Source organism: Chiloscyllium plagiosum, chromosome 13 (assembly GCF_004010195.1).
Source record: "Chiloscyllium plagiosum isolate BGI_BamShark_2017 chromosome 13, ASM401019v2, whole genome shotgun sequence".
Taxonomy (NCBI): Eukaryota; Metazoa; Chordata; class Chondrichthyes; order Orectolobiformes; family Hemiscylliidae; genus Chiloscyllium; species Chiloscyllium plagiosum.
Window position 1 is genome coordinate 38,742,886 of NC_057722.1, and position 22,560 is coordinate 38,765,445.

The following is a 22,560-nucleotide window of genomic DNA, read 5'->3' on the forward strand; positions in this document are numbered from 1 at the left end:
GGATAAGTCAGGTGTCGGAGGTACTTTGCATCAGTTATGCCGGGATGACTCGCCAAGCTGGACTATCAACTGGGAATAAAATGGAGGTACCTCCTGACCTGTCTGGTCTACCAATGATGTTTCAAAATAACGATACCAATGATCAGCTATGGTCACAATGTAGATTTCTGACCTCCTCAGGGAGATCGATTCACAACTCACTATATGCCCAAAATCTCTTCAAAGCCATCCTCCTCCCCAAGAAATTGGCCATAATCAAACGTGCTGTCCATGTAATGGACAATACAGACATCAGCACTGGCGATGCCAGAGCTGATCAAGCTGCCAAAGACACGGCAACAGTGTGCAATTCTATTGGGTCCTCTCTGAACTGGCAGGCACTAAATCAATCACCTGCCTCAAAAACAACGGGCATACCAGACATTGTTACTGTGCAGCATTTACAGGGGCTGTCCTGACCCAGAAAAACAAATACAGAAGACGCATGGGTGCTCGCACTCTGCATTAAACGGCCTCTGGATCACTCCATTCGCTTGTATACGGGATGCTTTGTTACCAATGCTTATTGACTTCATACTGATACCCAGCTTGGCAAGGAGGTTTGAAAGAGAGAGGAAATGCAAAGATACATTCACCTGCTAACACAGTCTCTAAAGTTTCTTCATTCACAGGTCAAGCACACATTCGGACCACTGCCTGCCTCCACAACTTGATCCATGTCCCACTCCACTTACCCAGCCCCTTGGAAATGTTACCCATTGCACACTCAGCACCAAGTCCTGGGAACCTTGCTCAGTGCTTCTGATAGACAATTGACCCCGGGATGTATCGCACCCATTCTGCCGACCCCTCCTGCTCTCCCAGCACCAGCATCGACTACCCAGAGGAGGGGGTCACAACAGTTTCAATCAGCCCCCCAGTCATGAGCACGAAAACTGATGAAGCTAACAACGGTGTAGAGGAGATCCATAGGCTTTTTGTCAATGGCCTTCCTATGGATATTAAACAACGTGAGCCTTATGTTCTCTTTCAACCATTTAAGGGATATAAAGTTTCACTGATCAGGCTAACAGTGGCTTTGTTACACTTGATAGCAGAGTGGGAGCAGAAGCAGCAAAGAATACATTAAACGGCATGAAATTTGATCCCAAAAATCCTCAGACTCTCCAGTTAGAATTTGCAAAGGCGAACATAAAGATGGCCAAAAGCAAACTGATGGCTACACCTAACCCCACAAATTATCACCCTGTCTTGGGGGCACACTTCATTACACAGGACCCTACGACCCTGCAGCAATAAAACTGATCCCTGCATTTCCAGAGGCTTGGGTTCTCTAACCACTGCACACAACAGAACTGACCCCTGCCAGACTGGATTTTGTTTTCAGGATGGAATTTACTGAAGGAGATTTTGGATAACTGGCTTGTTTCCACTCAACTAGCAGGGGATGGAGAGGTCACTAAGGACTGTGGATTTAAGAACTCTACTGGTGAACACTTTTTTCCCACATGGGAGGGTTCTGGGAACCAATCTACTGCATGGACTGGTAATTATTGTTGTTATAATCATTGTATGTTTTGTGTTAATAACTTGCTTAAATACTAGTTGTCAGATTCTTATGAATAAGCTGGTACTGCCTTTTTCAGCCCCATTTAGTTGGTTATCATGGAACGATAAAAGGAGGGAATGTGATGTTAAAGGGTTAATTTGTTCTGCTGACGTGTAAGAAATTGGATGTACCGGGTGGGGGGTGTTTTTCAGTCTTGCAGGCAGGATGTGATAACTTAATCACACACTATTTGGAGAAACAATCTAATCACTTTACATTGTTTTTGGGTGTTATGTGCCTATGAGGGAGTGACTAACTGTGATGTAAAACCTTGTATAAAGGGAGGATGGTTCCCTTGTTTAGAGAGCAACGTGAAGAGTGTTAAGTGGTCCTCGAAAAGCCGGTACTTGCTGAAATAAATTGTGGCTGTTCACACAAGGTGGTGTATTGCATTTGCATAAAGCATGTAAGAATTTCAAGGGAACCTCACACAGGAAGCAATGGGTACCTTTCACAGAAGCAGAATCCATTTGTGGATCATGAGATAACCTGCTGGACGGCTGCTATATTGCCAGCTGGGGTGCGGTCATCAGATAAATGTGAAATGATAGGAAGGGCAATTGGTAAATGGGGCCAGAAATGGCTGGCAGCAGGTTACAGTTTTAATACAGAGCAAAGAACAGAATCGAATCGAATAGAATAGAATATAGCATCTCCATAGTCCAGAAGAAGGTCATTCCACCCATCAAGTCCTTACTGGCTCTCTGAAGAGTATCCCACCCAGACCTACTCTCTACCCTGTAATCCTGAATTTCCATGGCCAATCCACCTAACCTTCACATCTTCAGGCTGTGGAAGGAACTGGAGCACCCGGAGGAAACCCACACAGACATGAAAAGAATGTGCAAACTCCATACAGACACAGTTGCCTGAGGCTAGAATTGAACCCAGGCCCCATCGCTGAAAGGCATCACTGCTAAACACTGAGCCACTGTGCTCCATCTGGCTCTCTGATATGGTAAGTAAAAAGATCTGCAATATGCCACTTGAAAGTAAATTTTATGGACTGCTCATTTGACATCAGTAGAAACTGACTGTAGTACACATGATGCATATTACGTTTTGTCACAGTCCAATTTTTTTTTTACAAGTGCCTAAACCAGGCATTAAAATGCTTGTTTTAAATTTGTTCATTTTTCCCTAAAGGTACAAAGAATCCCACGGAAAAGCATCATTTAAAGTGTATGTTTTTGTTTTCATTTATACTTACTAGTCACTGTGTGTCCTCCATTCTCCTCTCCATTTGCAGTATTCTCTCCATTCTTTGCAGCCCCTTGTTGACTGACTGCAGCTGCAGCAGCGGCTGCTGCTGCTTGTTGTTGCTGCAACTTGTCTCTATAAGCTTGCTGCCTTGTTTGCACCACGTCAGGCATTACAGCATCAATTAAAGAAAGGGACTCAATGGGTCGCCCATCAAATAGTGTGCCATCCTAGAATAAAAAACGATGACTCAGGATAACAATCTTGCACTTCCTTAACATTAAAGCAAAATATTTCATCCATATAGTCTTGAATCGGATACCATGACAAAAAGATTACATTACAAAACAACATATACCAGAGAACTTTAAGTAAACTGCATATTCACAATTTAGACTTTTTTTCTATATGGCAGCAATATATATTTTATTAGCATGGAATGTATTGCTGATAACTTGCATGAAGTCAAAATTAAGTACAAAATATTAAAACATAAATCCACAATATAAAAAAAAACCTCTCTCTTGGATGCAGTTGTTTGCAAACTTCAATTCAACAGACTAGCAGACCTTATGATACAACTATTGTGTATGTGAACCAAGTTTGTCAAATTCAGAATTGTAATTAGGAAACACAGCTGACTGGACACTGCATAAAGGGCACTTAAACAAAAGAGAGAAATCACAACCCAAAAAAAGGCCAAACCAGCTTAACAACTATGACCAGAAAGCACTAATAACTTGTTGAAATTAGCAAAACCATAATATTTAAGTTAGTACAAGAGAAATGGAAACCGGCTTTATTCTATAGCGTAACATTTTAGTTTAATTTTATCAGAAACGAAATTCTGGCTAGTACAGAAATGGAAAATTAATGATTCTCAACAGCTTGCATTTATGTAGTTGTTACAAATGTTCCAAGAGTGAACACTGAGCTATAATAGCAGAGAGGTGGAGATGCACAGCAGATTAAGGAGAAAATTTTAAAAATCAGAGTACAAGGTGTCGCAACGAAAGGGTGCACTATGCAATTGCTCATTTCAGAAAACAAAATGGGGACAGGTCTGATATACTTCTGAAGGAGCTTGCAAAGAGATTGGGATAATTGTGGAGAAACACAAGAATAAGAATAAAGTAAGCACACATATGTCAGCAAGGAGAAAGGAAGTTGAATAAATGGTGATTAGGACGATTGAGTACTGTGCAACACAAAGTTTATGAAGGATGGGATGTCAGCAAATAGGATATTTAAAATAGTTGAAGTTACATATAAATGTTTCACCTGATGGCACTAAGACAAGGACCAGAGACATGCAAAGCTGTGATATCAGAAGTCTGAAGTTCAACTTTTAATTACATGGGATAGTGGCATTTACATTCAGACTACCCTGAGTAAATAGCGCAGACAATGAAAGCAGTGGCAAAATAAAACCATTAAGTTTATGGCAAAGGTTGAAAGCAATGCCCTCAACTACCATAATATACTCTATTAAGATCAAGAGAGGTGGCAGCATGGTACATCTTGATGTTAACTGCAATAAGGAAACTGCACTCATGCTTCTGATTGATGCAGCCAGACAGTATATTGATGAGAAAAAGTATGAGACAGGGGAACACTTCCTTGGATTATTACATTGTAGGAGTATACAGAGAATCTGTTACTGTAGGTACAGTGGAATGGAGTAGAGATCAAAAAGTATTTGGCAATGATAACGTGAAGAACTGCCTAGGCAGGTAAGACAGTTGAGATGTCAAGGAAAGAATGTTTCTCACAATGAAGAGAAGTCACCTGAGACATTGTGCAAAAGGGCTTACATTTTGATATTAATATTAACTTGAAGTATTATACACCTGCCTTCAAACCTGTCAAACTTAAAAAGAATAAAATTTGTTCAGCTCTAAAATATATTTAACTAAAATATCAATTAAGAATTGACAAGTTTAAGATTTTGAATTCAAATTAAGTAAAACACCATCACTCAAAGGGATATAAAGCTGATCACATATCTGAGTTTTAAAAAGAAATCAAACATTTAGCTAAGAAATCAAAACATTTTCTTTGAAGTTTAAAAACTTTTGTTTTGGGACATGATTTAGGATTTGTAATGGTACTATCAAAGGAATTTAAAGATAATAGCCTAAACTGTATCCAAGATAGATAATCAAAAAAAAGTACAATCACACAATAGTAAAACTTACATTCTTAAGTAATGAAAATAAATAATTAACTAATGAAAATAAATAATTAGCTAAAACCTGCCCCTACTGGAACAATTATTGTACATAATTGATCCATCTTTTCCCTAAAAGAATTGCAGACATTTTCAGACACAGAAGTGTGTACAACTCTTTTGTCCCAATGTATTTCTTTCACTTATTACAGACTTCAGTCAACATGTTTTATACTTGAAAAATGTATTTCATTTCAAGCATAAGAATAAAAATACATTTACGGGATGACTGTAATTAGCATTGAAATTTTTAGTCAAGACTTGTTTTTTTAAAAAAGGAGCTTTACAAGAAATCCGAATAAAATGTACAGCTCACACATTTTGTTTATACCATATTCTAGTTGTCCACTCCCAAATTTGCTGGATACCAACCTCATTGATACTGACTTCGGCCTCCACATACTGCAAACCTTTCTGTATGATCGAGATGAGAGCTGCTGGTGGCACAAGGGCACCATTAATATTGGACTGACTGATGTGACTCTCTATACCAAACGTGAATGCTGAATGGGAAAAACCTGTGATAAAAAGATAATGATATCTTAAAAAATGCATTTCATACACACATTAGTAAAAACAGATTATTATTTTTTAAATCATATTTTGTTTCTCCAATGACAAATACTTAAATTATGAGACCAACTATTTTGTTTGTTGATGAACCAAATCAATGAATAGGTCTCCGAATAAAAATAATTCTCAATTTTACCTCAGTAACTCATATCAATATTGCGTTTTTAAACAAAATCCATCTAAAAATGGATTACGCCAGTAACTTAACATATGCTTTCTACTTTATGAACTGCTCCAGCACACAAAACCTGTTTTCAGCAATGAGTGATCAACCAATGTTTATCCCAAATTTCCAAAATTCCCTGATTCTGGGACATCTCCCCAAGAACTTTCCTATCCCACCCTATTCTTGCAGAACCCATTGTTTGTGCCCAATTCCACACAATTTTCTTTATCCCTATTCTCTGAACCTCCCATACTCTTATAACTTTAACCCTTCCAAAGCTCCCAAACCCTAAAAGTTCCTTTCATGACAACAGCACCCTTAAACACTAATCCAATATTCAAACTACATAAAGAACAATAATAGAGTAATGTTAATCACTGAAATGAAACAATGAAGATGAGACGTGTGAAAAGATGTTAGGAAATATGTAGTTTAGAAATCACAGTGCTGCGCATACTGTACATATCCTATCTCAACTGTTGACATTAGTTTTAAAAGGCGCATGCACGTCGAGTGTGCAGAGGCCTAGACATTGCGATATGAAGTGCTTATTCTTCAGATGCCACGTTGTGTGCTGTGTGCATAAAATATCATGCAACAAGCATGCAAGTAGAACACCTTTTATACACAGTAATCTTGAAGCAGGCATAACACTTTACATATGCAAACAAAGAGCCATGTACTTACTTCAGATCATTTCATCATAGAATCCCTATGACATGAAGGCCATTCAATCCACAGTCCGCACTGACCGTCTGAAAAGCATTCCATCCAGACCCACCCTATCCCTGTAACCCTGGATTTCCCATGGCTAATCCACCTAACATGCACATCCCTGAACACCACGGGCAACTTACCATGGCCAATTCCCCGAGGTGGCACATTTTGGACTATGGGAGGAAACCCATGCAGACATGGGGAGAATATGCAAACTCAACACAGTCAGTCGCCTGGGGCTGAAATCAAACCCGGGTGCTTGGCGCTGTGCAGCAGAATATGAACCACTGAGCCACCGTGCCATCCCATCAACACTAAATGCACGAGTGAAATTAGTTTTCAAAAAATGGTCATCAACAATAAAACACTGCCCTGATTAATACATTGAGGAGACACCAAAAATCCCTCACTCCTGTTTTGACACTTGACCTCAGTGACTGGTCTATAATCCTTTTCCCCCTACCCCCTCCAATGCACCCTGAGCTCCAGGGTCAGCAAACAGTCACTTTTATTTCCTGCCAAGATCACAGCTAGAGATAATTCAAACATTTCAAAGCCCTCTTTCATTACTTTCCATACTTACCAGACTCTTGCAAATATCTATATACCAGAAAGTTGACCTCATCACTGCTAATACTCATCTTCAGTCCCACTTAAACATCAGGTCATTACAGCGTAAGCCTATATATTAAAATAAAACGATGTAAGAGTTGCTAAATCATTTGGTAAATGTACTACAGAAAATGAGGTTTATTTTCAGTACAATTTCATTTCTATTTCAGCTTACTAATATGCAAGAAGATTGTTCCATAATAAACTATTATACTTCGATTAAATATTGCTCAGCTGTGATATCCTGAACAGCAGTTGCTGCAATTCAATCTTCTAAAAGATTGAATTGTTCAATTATCATAAACTTCTCCAGTTTTACTGTGAAAATGTGCAAGCCAGAGCTTCCACATTGATATTGAAATGTTAATTTGGTTATTCTTAAAATTATCTATTAACCACTATATAAAAATCACATGGTGTATATAGCATAATTCTGGAATATATACAACTAATAATGTTATACATCCAACACAATTTAGGATTCAGCATTCTCTAGCCAAAACATCTGCACATTGTGCGGGGGCATATTGTGTAATGGCACATTAGAATGAATAATATAGTGTAAAAATAACTGATAATATATTCAAAATATTACATGCCACAAAAATTCAATCAAATGTCTAAAAAAAATGCAGTTTTAAAGACTACATTCATTACAACTTTCACAATTACATGGACTCCTCAAGTGTCTTCCAAATGTCTTTTTCAAAGAGCCACATGGTTGAATTATGAAAGTTACTTTTGGGGCTGCTAGCATTCATATCTGTAGTATAACTCAACAATATGTTTTTTTAAAAATTATATTTTTTGTTACTCTCCTCAGTCTCAATCATTTTGTTTCTGGGTCTCATGCTCTTAAACAAAATCAAATTTTGCAGTTATCAATCATGGGGCTCATGGCCACATTAAGATATCTTGGGAATTTGGACGGAGTGCCTAATAATTACCATGATTTTCATGCCTATTTTCCTTAAACTAATATTTGCTGGAGCAGAACCTGGGATATTCCACATAAATTATGAAGTTATAGACTGTCTTTTTGTTTAATCTGTTAATAAACAAACATTCATCATGCAGTCAATATATCTAGATGCACCATGTATTATTACAATCTTGTGCAATGCTCAAAATATTTTCTTGAGCTTTGCAACACAAACAAGGAAGCACGTTCTGAAGTTGCAAAAACTGGAGCTTCTCCCAGTCATTTCCAGTTTGAGCCAGACCTGGGATTGGCTATTACTTTCCTGGCTGCTTTTACGAGTCATAAGTCAAATTCAGTGTCCTTGCATGCAGGGAGGTCAGTTTCATCAAAGGAGATGTTTGGGAGGATATATAGAGCTGGGCTTGACCCTTGTTTTAAAGGATGGGAGTAAGGGAAGTAACACCCACAATTAAGGTTTTAAACAGAGCGATGAATGGACAGACCAGGGGCACCAGTTTACCTCCATCTAAGCCTCACCCTTGGAGTCGTAGGCTCACCCTCAGTGTGTTGTTGCTGCTACTTTTCTCAATTCACTCCTTCTGTATTTCTCTCTGGGTCTGTCGCTCTGTGGTTGAGCTGAAGACTGACCTCATGAGGTGGTTCATCAGCTTCTGATGTCACTAGGTGTGTGGTTTCACTGACCACATACCACATTGGAAGACTTCAATATTTCTCTTGATGATAGACCTTGCCACAGTAAGTGATAGTTCTCATTGTGCCCTACTAATCAGATACATTCACATTTTGTTGTGCAATCAATGACAATTGGTGCCGTTTTACTGCTGACCACAAAAACCCATGCTGGTGTGTTTTAATTTGAACCACACACACTGCCGTGTTGATACTTTCTGGTGATTTTAAAGAGTTCAAGAGAAACAACAAGGTTTACATTTCACTTAAAGGGTCACTATCTAATTACCTAGCATACAAATTTAACTTTCAATATATATGAAGTGCCTGTTACAAAAGCTAGCCTTTGTCTTGAGAATGCCTAAAACAAAAACTGAAAAGTGCCTCAAATTATAACAGGACCATTTAACGCACTGTCCCAACATTGTTGACTATATTTGTTTACCAATCATTCCACTGGAAATTTGTAACTAAGCACACTGAATTTAAAAGGGTCGCCCTTTCTCAAGAGAAAGTCTGAACTTTGAAGGGAGGACCCAGAATAGATATTATGTAGATCTATGATCTAGCAAGCCCTGGATATAACAATTTCATCTTGCATCAATTATTTTCTCTTTGAAAAAGGTGTGAAATATGATTAAAACTGGCTTTTCAACTTCCCTCCAAAACAGTTGTAGTAAATCACCATGGTTGTTTCTCAACAATGTTAGTGCATGCAAGTATACTAGTAAGCCCCTTTTAATCTAAATGCTGTCAGAAGAAAATTGTGTTTAGCCAAGATAAATACATTCAGAAAACCAATAGCTGCATGCTCTTTAAAAAGATCATTAACTCTCACCTTTCATGAATAGGCTAGCAACACATTCTGAACACTCAGGACAATTAAGGATATATGTTTCACGTCACCTTCGGTCACTAGACATGTGGTAAAGCTAGAAAGAAAAAACAAACAAAATGTGTTACTAACTTTGTGCAAGAGTTCAAAAAGGAAAATGGAAACAGCACATGTAGTAACACCAATAAAGCTTTTAAGTACCAAGAGGACAATGTGCATCAACATTTTCTTCAGTTATCTACCAGCAGCCTTTTGTTCAGATTTTCTCAACAATTAGGTATTGTGAAGTCAAACCCCAGCAGAATTTTGCTTTGATTCAATAAATATGGCCTGAATTTAAACCCAAGTTGACACGATGAAAAGGTCATCATCTTAACGTATGTTACACATTTACTTTCTCAGACAACAGGAAGAGCAACTTTTAATGTGCCATTTTTGGGCTATTATTTTTGTTCTAATACTCTGAATCAGAGTTTAGATATGATATACCACAGACCTCGTGAAAATCTATCAGATATTACAGATTAAAGCTTTTAATTAACTACTTCCTTGGATATCAAGCCAGAGGTTTTACTGGATAAAATACAATAAACAACAGGAAAATTAAATACGAGTGCAGATTAATGTCAGCTAGTGAATACAAATATTCTGCAAAATAGAAGTGTTTTAGTTTACTGTCCCAATTAATTCATTATAATAAAGTCATATTCGAAACCATATGAACTTTTGAGAAACACTATGTATTATTCTCTGTTCTGTTGAATATTCAAGCTCACATCAAAGTATAAAGGTTATCAGCTCAGTAAGTGGCCATTTGACATGCTGAGTCCATACCAACAGTTTACAAATCAAAACTAATCCTAGCAATCTCTACACCCCCTTGGTTCACAAGCCTCATTCCTGATGATGTGCTCTTGCCCGAAACATCAATTCTCCTGCTCCTTGGATGCTGACTGGCCTGCTATGCTTTTCCAGCATCCCACTCTCGACTCTGATCTCCAGCATCTGCAGTCCTCACTTTCTCCTCATCCTAGCAATCCCTGTTTTGCCTCCCAAGAGCTTTGTACCTTCCTATTATTAAGATAGTGAACAGGCAAATGAAATTCAACATAGACTAATGTGACAGTGCATTTTTGTATGAAGAAAACAGATACAAATCTAAACAGGATATGGCAATAAAGGAATCTCAAGAAGGAATCATAGAGTACAGATATATCAACCACAAAGTTGAGCCACATATTAGAAAACTAAAATAAAACTAGACTTCATTTTCTAGAGCAACAGAATTGAATACTGAGGAAATATCACCTTTAAGACCAATTCTGGTCGCCAGTTTATAAAAAGGATAGGAACACTCAGGAGGGTGTAGAGAAGATTTACAGGTATAAAACCAAAAAAATGCCTGGATAACCATATCGGAAATTGATTAACAGGTTGGGTCTCTTCACTGGAAGGTAGAAATCTGAGGACCAACTATTGAAGTTTTACAATAATAAACAGTATATAGAAACATAGGAATATAGAGAACATAACTTGAGACTATCAATCCAAAATAGTTCATTTTTTAAAAAATCCACCGAGGGACTTTAGAAGAAACATATTAACCACCCAAAAATGTGGAACCTGCTGCCACAAAGAGTGTTTGAAGTTAATAGGATAGATACATTTAAGGATTGAGAAAGTTTGTCGCCTTACATTTGACCCATCTGCTACACACATTAGAACTAAACAGGACATGCAGGAAAGCGCTTGACCAAGGGGGCGGGGCATTTGCTCAGAAGAATTAAGGATATCTGTTCTTAGTGTCAATGGATCGGTGCAAATAAAGTGATAGCATTGTTCGCTTGTGGAATGTGCAGCAGTATTTCCTTTTGACCCCAAGGGCTGGAAGCTGTGTATATTTTACAGTTGGATGTTGGATAACAAATTCTGGTTTATATTGAAGACTCTTATCAAAACTCATACTCAATAGGAAAAGAACTTGTAATTTAATCAGCTGAGTGGAACATGCTCGTAATAGAACAATAGTACAACACAAGAGAGAGTGACACCCCGAGAGAGAGAGAGAGAGAGAGAGAGAAAGACAGACACAGACAGACAGACACAGGACAGAAGCTGGTGGACAGATTAACTCTTTGTGGTCTGCTTTGAGCATACACTTGCTTGCCATGGACTGAGTGTCTTGTGTGTTGTTCCCTGGAGCTTGAGATACGGGAATGTTATGAAGTTAATTTGCATTTTGGGAATCTAAGAAATGTTTAGAAAAGCCATTTTGTAGGACAAATGGTACTGGGCATGTTAGCTGAGCGAGGTTACCTCATGACCTTTTCCACGTAGTTTAGATTAGTCTCTCTTTATGATATACTGTTAAAATGGAGCTTATCTAGCTAAGGTATGAGGCCAGGTTTGATCAGGGTTTCCAACTTTGACATGAATGTAGCTTAATTAGTCAATAGGTTTCTCTTCCTCTCTACAAACTTTGGCCATTTTATCGCTGCTTACCTGATTAAGGACGTGTGTTTTTTTTTTGGTAATCTAAGTACCAATTTCTATATAAAGACAGCTTGTTTGCAGCAATAAGGGGAGGAGCCTGAGAGAGCTCTTAGGGGTTAGAGCTGGCGCCATTACTCTGCTAATGGTTTTAGAACCTTAGCTTAAACCTGGCTTGTAGGTAGCAATGCCATTGTTAAATAAAGGTAATAATTTAAACTAAACTGTCTGTAAGGGTTTTGTATTCCAGACTACCTTAGGGTGCGATCTCCAGGACGAACTAAGACAAGCTTCAGGTCAAGTCCATTCGGGATTCCCTGAACCATCTCGATTAGGTACTTTAACTGGATCAACTAGACATGCACTTGTAGAAGAGACTAGATGGCAATGCCAATAGATTTAGGTGATGAAAGCCAGGAAATTTTCATTAAGCATAAACAGATTCATTGCACCATATTACCTATTTCTGTTTCACATGAGAATGGCCTATTTCTATTCATTAATGAGAGTACTGTTTGCCATTTTGGTCTCCTTATCTAAAGACAGCTTTTCTGGCTATGGAGGGAGTGCAATGAAGGTTTACCAGCCTGATTCCTTGGATGACAGGTTTGACATACGAAGAGGGGCTGGATTGATTAACACTGTGGTCACTGGAGTTGAGAAGAATGGGTGTGTCCAGGAAAGGGAGAGAAGAATCTCAGAAACCTATAAAATTTTAACTGGACTAGATTGAGTAAACATATTATGAATATTCTTAATGACTACAGAATCTAAACCCAGAGGTCACAGTTTTAAAGATATGGGATAGGATTGAAATGAGGAATTTATTCATCCAGAGATGAATGAGCTTCTGGCACAGGGTTGGTTGCAACTCGACAACTTTCACCTCACTGACCAATTGCATCCCATATGATAAACAAGAAAAATGAGCAAGCATTGGATGCGCAGGTCATCACAGGAACATGGTTAATTAAGTGAATCTACAACAATAGCACAAGTGAACTTCATTGACCTCATGGACAGAGATCCCATCATGAAACTTAAAAATGACAGCAAGCCAATTTCATACAAGATTCTGCCCTATGATGTTAACATATACATTTAACCTTCCCCAGGCACCTTCAAAAGCAACTAAGCAATCTAATTCAACTTCACGATTTCTAGTTATGTAATAATAAAAATCATTTATTTTATTTCAGGATATACTATACTTGTCCAGTGAGTAATGATAGCAATTTTAGCATTAAAATTCCGTAAATGCCCTACTTGCAAATACTAACGCTCAGATAAAATAAGAAGGAGAAAGTGAGGACTGCAGATGCTGGAGAATCAGAATCAAAAAGTGTGGCGATGGAAAAACACAGATCAGGCAGCATCCGAGGAGGAGGAGAATTGACATTTCAGGCATAAGCCCTTCACCAGGACTGGTGGTTGTGGTTAGAGGGTGAGCTGAGCGATAAAAGAAAGTGGAGAGGAAGGTAGCTGGGACGGCAACAGGTAGATGGAGGTGGGGCGGTGGAGAGAAGAGTCAAGAGGCAGTGAGTAGGAAATCAAAGCTAGGTTACAGAGGAAAGTAAGCAGACCCTCTGCTTTGTCTTTCAGTTCCCTCTCTTTCCCCCTAGTTTGACCATCATGCCACTCCCCCCTATTGTTATGATCCTAGTCGATATTACTGGACAAGTCAGCTCCCAGATTGAAACATGACTTGACAGATTATATTTTGTTTGGTTTTTATTTAACAAGATGGTGTTTTACTGAAAGACAAACATGCACTGCTGCCAATTTGGCTTTAATAACAAACAGAATTTTATTATGCAAAAAGAAAGAACATCATAAAACAAATGCCTTACGTAACAATTTTGAAAGTGTTCAAATTAAACAATTAAAAACATAATCCAATCTGTGCTGCCACCATGACTTTGCAATTTCGTGAGTAATCAGTCACTAACAAGTATGATTGTCTGTCTTGGAAATTCATGGGCTCTGTGGGCCCTCATATGGCTGATGAGTCTGATCCCAGAGCTGCATCTCTGACCACACTAGCAATACTAATATTGTTGTGCTCTCTCTCTTTCTCTCCATGACTTATTGTTTCATCCTCATGCCAGTCTGGTCTTCAATGGGCTGCTATTTTATTCTCCTGCCAGTCCCTCTGTTGTCTCATACTCAGGCCTGATCTTTTATTCTCCCATCTCGCCTCTCTGGTCTTGTTCTCTGGTCTGATCTATTCCTCCGCCAATCTCCTGTGCCCACTCCTATATTCTCTCAAATGGCTGACTGTGCATTTATCTCAGGCCTGCTCTTTTATTCTCAATCGCCTCACTGGGCCCTTGTCTGGGTCTGTTCTTTATGCTCCCACCAGTCGCTCAAAGTTTATAAGCACTTAAAGGCTTGGCAAAGCCTGCATTTAACCAAATTTCTCCCGACATGTTTGTTGCCAAAGTTAATTAAGAACTTCATCAAGAATAAAAATCTTCATTCATCAGTATATATGTCTTATGTTGGCCTTTAATCACAATAAATAAAAGTACTGAAGTTACCATGAATGAACATTGCAGAGCTGAGAAAAATTTATTATCAATGTCTATTGTTAAATCATTATTAATTTACAAGACTTCACTTCAGCAACAATTCCCTACTAAATAGAATGCTTTAAGTGGATTATGGACACCAGACAAGAAATAAACAATTACAAGACTATTTACATACTTAGAAATACAGACAATTATAAATAAAATCTTAAACACTTTAATATGAATTTTTATAGTCAATTAAATTCCCAGAAAGCTTTGAATGGAGCGATAGGCAGATTTTTTTTTTAATGCATAGAATTTTATAGAGGTCTGCGCAACATGGGTGATAGCAATTAGTTAGGAAAGGCCTATCTCAGGTTTGGGAGCAGCTCACAGCATTGTTTGTTCTGCTGCTAAGTGGCAAAGTGAGTCCCTTGCCAGACCGCAGTAAGTTATCAATTAAGAGGATCACATCCCAATTAATACCCAACATCCTATCAGTTCAAATGAACTAAAGAAGTGTGACAGTGAGAAATCTCAAAATGGAAATAAGACTGGATACATGGTGACTGTGATGAGCCTCCATGTCACTCGGCAGCAAATAGCATCTCAATGCACAGTCCAAATGCACAAGCCTCATGCACCCCTCATCCACGGATGTCAGCAAGTGATATTTGCCAAGCCCTCACAATTATCACATCACCTCTCTGATTCACTTGCAGGTCAATTAGGAAGCACAGATTTACATAGCAACTAGCACTGAAAGACAGCAGCCAGACTGTGCAAGGACAAGGCTGATCTCACGGATGGGACCAGGATGCATGTCAGGGCTCCTTGCTTGCTGTGTCACTGCTCACTCACTCAGCACCTACTTGCAGCAATCATGCCTCTGCCTCTAGTTGAAATGCCAACTTGTTAACAGTAATGCCATATTGACATTCTCTTTTGCTCAGACATACAAATTAGGCAGATTGCCAGTAGGGATATGTGCATTACTGCACATGTAAGCAATCAAATAGTCGCATTGGAAACTGGTGGCGAATAATCCTCAGTGAAGCTAGGGAGGTCGGCACTGTCATGCATCAGAGTCAGTCAGTCAGAGGTACAATGTGCAGACATCCCAGTGGTTTGGCCATGATCATTCATCAGCTCACTATCAGGGGATCTATCTAAGTCAAGGTACAGGGTAACATTCCCTCCTGCATAACTGACAGTAGATGTCAGAAGAATCGCATATCATCAATGCCAGGAGCTGAGGATACAGTGGTCAAGAGTACGAACAATCATATCTAGGGACTGTTCATCAAGAAACTCCAAGGTCTGGTGCAAATCCAACCCTGGGCTGCACCTGTCGGTCATTATGGGATGTGCAAGCAGGAGCAAAAGCTCACTGCCAAAAGGGGGGTGAGCATCAAGGCTGGGGATGTGTGAAGGCAGATGCATTTATGGAAGTGGGAATGAGAATTAGGGGTGGAGGTGTTCGGATTAAAGATGGATGGGGAATATACAGAACAGCAGCACAAGGTATGGTCAGCTACAGGAAGTGATGTTGTTGGCAGTGACCATCACCATGTCCACAACAGGAGGTGTTTGCAATCATTGAGAAGATTTGTAGCTCAGGTTGAGGTTCAGGTTGTAAGTTTGCTCGCTGAGTGGAAGGTTTGTTCTCACAGGAGGTGTGCAATCATTAAGGTGGAATGCAGGGCTTAAGGCAAAGTTGAAGGCGAAGTTTAATGTGGTGGATCTCCACATAAAGGTGGTGGTGGTGGAAATGGACTGTTAGGGTATAGCAATGTAAAATGGGCCATGGAGCCTCTTTACAGAGACCTGGAGACACAGCAGGGTTTGGTTCTGATGGTATGCATCACGATCTGTGTTGTCTGCCATCACTTAGGCAAAATGGCTGGAACAACCAGGTGAGAGTGATGGGCAAAAGTGCAGGATCAATGTCTGCTGGATATTAAGACATTGAAGGGATGAATACATAAAGGACGTATTTGAAAACTTCAATCATGTTTCATTTGGAAACATTTCAGTAGATATCTGCTGAGTGATGAGGTTTTCTGGGAACAGTGTGTGATAAGAGGATGCAATGGGATTTGAGAGATGTCATGGGGCAAGATCAGGTGTTAATGAGGTGCATTTAGCAAGATACAGTGAGAAATCCTCAATGGATCTCACAATGAGAACCCTTCCAAAAAAACTCAATGCAACTTGCACTGAGGCAAAAAAACCCTGAAAATTCAGGCCATAGTTTTCCATTCTCCTCTTCCCTCTCTCGTCTTGGTTCCTGGAAAGGAAGGTTAGGGGTAACTAGCTGTCAAATATGTCAGACTAAACTACAAAAGGCAGCTAATGGAAAATTAATATCATGCCTGTGCCAAAGTGAAAAGAAAAATTCTGCTCCTGTATATAAATCCACGTGTGGAAAGCTGAGATGTTCATTTTAGCTTTACAATTTAATTAGAAAATGAGGAATGCTTGCAACAAATACCATCTGCAACTCATTTGTAATCTTTTGACACTAGACCTTCACTTTTGTAATTTAGTTTTTCATGCGATGTGGGTTTCACAAGCAAGGCCAACTTTTGTTGGTCATCTTTAAAGAGGCTTTTGCAACACAATTACAGTGTCTAGGCCACAAGATCCAGGTCCAAGTCCCAGCTGGCACAGTGGTGCTTCCTAACAGAGTCATAGGGCTGTATAGCACAGTAACACGCCTTTTGGTCCAACTCATCCATGCTGATCAGATACCCTCAATTAATCTAATCCCATTTGGCCCAAATCCCTCTAAATCCTTCCTATTCATATACTCATCCAGATACCTTTTAAATACTGTAATTGTACCAGCCTCCACCACTCCTTCTGACAGCACATCCCATACGCAGACCACCCTCTGTGTGAAAAGTTGTCCCTTAGGTCCCTTTTAAATCTTTACCTTCTCATCTTAAACCTATGCCCTCTAGTTCTGGACTCCTCCAGCCTGGGGAAAAGACCTTGTCTATTCACCCTATCTATGCCCCTCATGATTTTATAAATCTCTCTCCTGGGACAACAGCCCCAGCCTATTCAGCCTCTCCCTATTGCTCAAACCATCCAACCCTGGCAACATCCTTGTAAATCTTGTCTGAACCATTTCAAGTTCTGTTTGAAAAAAATTGAAAAGGTTGAATTTTAAACAGCCTTTGGACCAAGGAGAAGCCAAAACATAAGCCATAGGGGGAATGACTATAACACTCATTTGTTTCCAAGTTTCCTACAAGACTATCAAGATCGCACACCTCAACCAGCTCATACTGTGGAATACAATACTATTTCAGGTAGTCTAATCTAAGAAAATCACATCCTTGGAAATGAGTTAGGAAATTAAAACCTGATTTTCCCTAATTGGCTGACTGCAAGCAATTGGCTAGTACCCCAATAATAACCTCTGCAGAGGTATACGTGAAAGAAATTCATAGAATACACAGACAAGTTCAGGAAAAATAGGTGAGTGCGTACAAGAGCAAAAAAGGCCACGATGGCCTAAAGAGCAACACAAACATCCCATGGAAAATTAATGAATAAATAAAAATGCAAAAAAGATTGGACAAAATATGAAATAGAACACTGAAAAACAGATAATTCCAAAGCATTCGAGACATCAAAATGGGGAATTCTGGATCAACATAATGTTCTCTTCCCCAGGTGCATTTTGATTGAACTACAAACATTTACTTACACCTAAAAGCTAAAACTTCAATTAAGCTACTCTGGAAGTTTACACATTTATTTTCATTCACCAGATTTATCAATTCTGGCAAATTTCAAATTTACGCACACAAAATTGCAATATAATTCAGTGTTGTCTCCATTTCTTGATATGATTATACCAAAAAGACATGAGAACAAACTGCACTCGAGACAATTCACTTAAACACTGACCCTTTATATTTCTTGTTCAATCACTGCAATTCAGTACATCATAGCCTGGTAAACATCCTAGCTACCGATATTTTGTTGTTAATGTTACAGCGTGCACGCAGACAAAGTTTTGTGCTCTTATTATATAGTGTATTTTCATTTGCAGTTACCAAACATAAATTTCCTATATGCCATTGTTAAAGCTGTTACTCTGGATGAAAAATGCATCACTGATTTGAAGGGCAATTTAAAAAATGACACGGATTATAATACTACTAATTTACAATAAAATATACATTTATAATAAAAGTTTCCATTCAAAGACATGCCAATAAATATCACTTAATTAAATTGTCTTAAGTAACATGACGAAGCCTGTCAAAGAACTATTGACTACCCTCAAAAAGTAGTTGAAAATTGACACAAACATAACCTCAATTATTCCACTAAGATGCTCAAAGTCAGTTACAGAACATCCAATATTATTTGATAACATTTCACAATTTGTAAAATATACAATGCTTGCAGGAGAGATGACAATTCAAGACAAAAAGGTTCAACAAATGACAGCATTTATGTTGACTTATTTTTGAAAGACACTAGAACCATAATAGAAAGTCCCACTAAACATTGTTGCAAATATCTACTTCATGGTTCTTTTTAAAACTATGAAAGCAATTTTTCATCTCTGATAAATGACGATTATAAAACTAGAGCAATTAAAATATCGGACTTGCCCAATACCAAAAGATGACTCTGCAGCAGTGATTAGCATGGCTGCCTTCCAGAGCCAAGGATGCGGGTTTGATTCCAGCCTCGGGCGACTGTCTGTATGGAGTTTGAATAACCTCCCAGTGTCTGCATGGGTTTCCTCTGGGTGCTCCGGTTTCCTCCCACAGTCCAAAGATATACAGGTTAGGTGGATTGGCCAGTGTCCAGAGATGCACAGGTTAGGTGGATTAGCCATTGGAAATGCAGGGTAACTGGAACTGGGAGTATGGGGGTGACGGTTCAGGTTGGAATACTCTTCAGAGGGTCAGCGTGGACTTGATGGGCTGAATGGCTGTTCCACACTGTAGGGATTCTATAAAAACGGTAGTCCAAAAAGTGACCCATGTTAGTTTATTAAAATCAGGAAAGATCAAACTCTAAAACAGGAGGTGGGCTGACTTAGCTGAAGAACTGGAAATGTCGTCTGCCATATTTGTATTAGGAGTTAGAGCTAAATTATTTTAAAAACAAACCATTCAGTAATCATTGTAAAACCAATATATTTCATCAGCGATTTTTGAAAAGATTTGTAGCGCAGGTTGAGGTTCTGGATGTAGGTTTGCTCAGAGCTGGAAGGTTCATTTTCAGAAGTTTCAACACCATACTAGGTAACATCTTCAGAGCGCCTCCGGATGAAGCACTGCTCATGATTTCTGCTTTCTATTTATATGTTTGGGTTTCTTTAGGTCGGTGATGTCATTTCCTGTGGTGATGTAATTTCCTGTTCTTTTTCTGAGGGGGTGGTAAATTGAGTCCAAGTCAATGTGTTTGTTGATAGAGTTCCAGTTGGAATGCCATGCTTCTAGGAATTCTTGTGCATGTCTGTTTGGCTTGTCCTAGGATAGATGTGTTGTCCCAGTCGAAGTGGTGTCCTTTCTCATTTGTATTTAAGGATAGTAGTGAGAGGGTCATGTCGTTTTGTGGCTAGTTGATGTTCATGTATCCTGGTGGCTAGTTTTCTGCCTGTTTGTCCAATGTAGTGTTTGTTACAGTTCTTGCACAGTATTTTGTAAATGACATTAGTTTTGCTTGTTGTCTGTATAGGGTCTTTCAAGTTCATTAGCTGCAGTTTTAGTGGATTGGTGGGCTACCATGATGCCAAGGGGTCTGACTAGTCTGGCAGTCATTTCTGAGATGTCTTTGATGTAGGGGAGAGTGGCTAGGGTTTCTAGACGCATTTTGTCTGCTTGTTTGGGTTTGTTACTGAGAAATCGGCGGACAGTGTTCATTGGGTACCCATTCTTTCTGAATGCACTGTATAGGTGATTTTCTTCTGTGCTGCAGTGTGTGGTGGCTCATTGGAATAATGTTCTGATGAAGCTTGGTTTGTGGATGTTGGGATGATTGCTTCTGTAGTTCAATATTTGGTCCGTATGTGTTGTTTTCCTGTAGACGCTGGTTTGAAGTTCCCCATTGGCTGTTCACTCTACTGTGACATCTAGGAATGGCAGTTTGTTGTTGTTTTCCTCCTCTTTTGAGTATTTTATGCCAGTAAGGGTATTATTGATGGTCTTGAAGGTTTCCTCTAATTTGTTTGTTTACTGATTACAAAGGTGTCATCCGCGTAGCAGAGCCAAAGTTTGGGCTGGATGGTTGGCAGAGCGGTTTGTTCAAATCTCTGCATTTCTGTCTCTGCTAAGAACCCTGATATCAGAGATCCCATGGGTGTTCCATTGGTTTGTCTGTAGGTTTTGTTGTTAAAAGTGAAGTGGGTGTTAATGCGTAGGTCCACTAGCTTGACGATACTGTCCTTGGTGATGAAGTTGGTTGTGTTTGGTCTATATGTCCCTGGTGAGACCACACTTGGAATACTGTGTCCAGTTCTGGTCGCCCGACTATAGGAAAGATACAGAGGCTTTGGAGAGGGTGCAAAGAAGATTTACCAGGATGCTATCTGGACTGGAGGGCTTGCCTTATGAAGGAAGGTTGATTAAGCTTGGACTTTTATCTCTGGCGAGGAGGAGGAAGAGAGGAGACCTGATTAAGGTATACAAGATGATGAGTGGAATAGATAGTGTCAATAGCTAGAGACTTTTCCCCAGGGGAGGATTGACTGGTACAAGGAGTCATAGTTTGAAGATATTTGGAGGAAGGTATAAAGGAGATGTCAGAGGTAGGTACTTTATGCACAGAGTTGTGAATGTATGGAATGCGTTTCCAGCTGTGGTGGTGGAAGCAGAGTCATTAGGGACATTTAAGCGACTGCTGGACATGCACATGGATAGCAGTGAGTTGAGGGGTACATAGGTTAAGTTATTATATTTTACATTAGGATTAAACCTCGGCACAACATTGTGGGCCAAAGGGCCTGTTCTGTGTTGTACTTTTCTATGTTCTATGTCTTCTATTAGTGTAGTCAGTGTTTCCGTGGCCAGGTTGATGTTGATTGATGTGAACAGGGCTGTTACATTAAAGGAAACCATTATTTCATTCTCTTCTATCTTGGTGTCTTTGATGGTCTTCAGGAATTCTTGGGTGGAGTGGATGGACCGGCATGAGTCTTCTACTAAGTATTTTAGTCTTTGGTGTAGCTCCTTGGCTAAACCAGGAGCCCCCTCAGACCCACAGCCTCGCTACCTGGAACACCAACTTACAGATTGGCCAAGGAGCTAAACCAAAGACTAGCATGGCTTGCAAAATTCCTGTAAGATAGACCTGTTCAGTGAGCAGAGTAAAAGAATGAACTTCAGCATGGAATAGGAAGGATGCTTAATCGCACTTTGGATCTTCTGAAAGAACAAAAGGAGGGCTGTGCAATTTGAAGCTGGTGGAAAACTCTACAGTGGTCATCCAGAATCTTATGGTGAAAAAAGTAACCAGATTAGCTTAGAAAAACTAAAAAAAAGAAACAAACATCTAAAGTGAAGTTTTATCTCAGAGAAAAGCTTGAGCTGAGGAGAATTAAAGACTGTTTCCACTGCACTCTGTCATACTTATAGGTGGTCCAGAGTGATGTGCATAACTTTGACTAAAGCATGTTATAAGATAATTCTTGACTGTGTAAGAAGTAAACTCAATTGCATAATGTGTTATAAACCATATAAAGTGAACAGTGCTTGCTTAAGTCCTTTACATATAAAATAATTTGTGTTTTGTGGAAAAAGGATGTTATCTTGCAATATAATTCTGATGATTAAATGAAACATTTGAATTTATTTTTAGATATTACCCACACTTCACTGAAAAATGGTTATGATCCAATTTAGCACTGACATCAATTTAATGTCAAGCACAAAAGATTGACACTTCACTACTAATAAAATTTTAGCAGTGGTTCAAATTTTACACTGGAACAAGTCTTTGAATGTAGTGTCTGATAAGTGTAAAAT

General features: G+C 39.1%; 1 protein-coding gene across 1 annotated transcript in view; it reads right to left on the bottom strand.

Annotated features, from left to right (window-relative positions):
- Positions 1-9,652, bottom strand: part of tbl1xr1a (tbl1x receptor 1a) — a 39,610-nt gene extending 29,958 nt beyond the window's left edge. Inside the window, exons 1-4 of the mRNA XM_043702229.1 lie at positions 9,558-9,652; positions 7,079-7,176; positions 5,412-5,557; positions 2,820-3,039 (exon numbers count right to left, since the gene is read on the bottom strand). Coding sequence (XP_043558164.1) covers positions 2,820-3,039; positions 5,412-5,557; positions 7,079-7,136 — 424 coding nt within the window. The 5' untranslated portion in view covers positions 7,137-7,176; positions 9,558-9,652. The remainder of the gene's footprint in view (positions 1-2,819; positions 3,040-5,411; positions 5,558-7,078; positions 7,177-9,557) is intronic.
- Positions 9,653-22,560: the final 12,908 nt, after the last annotated feature.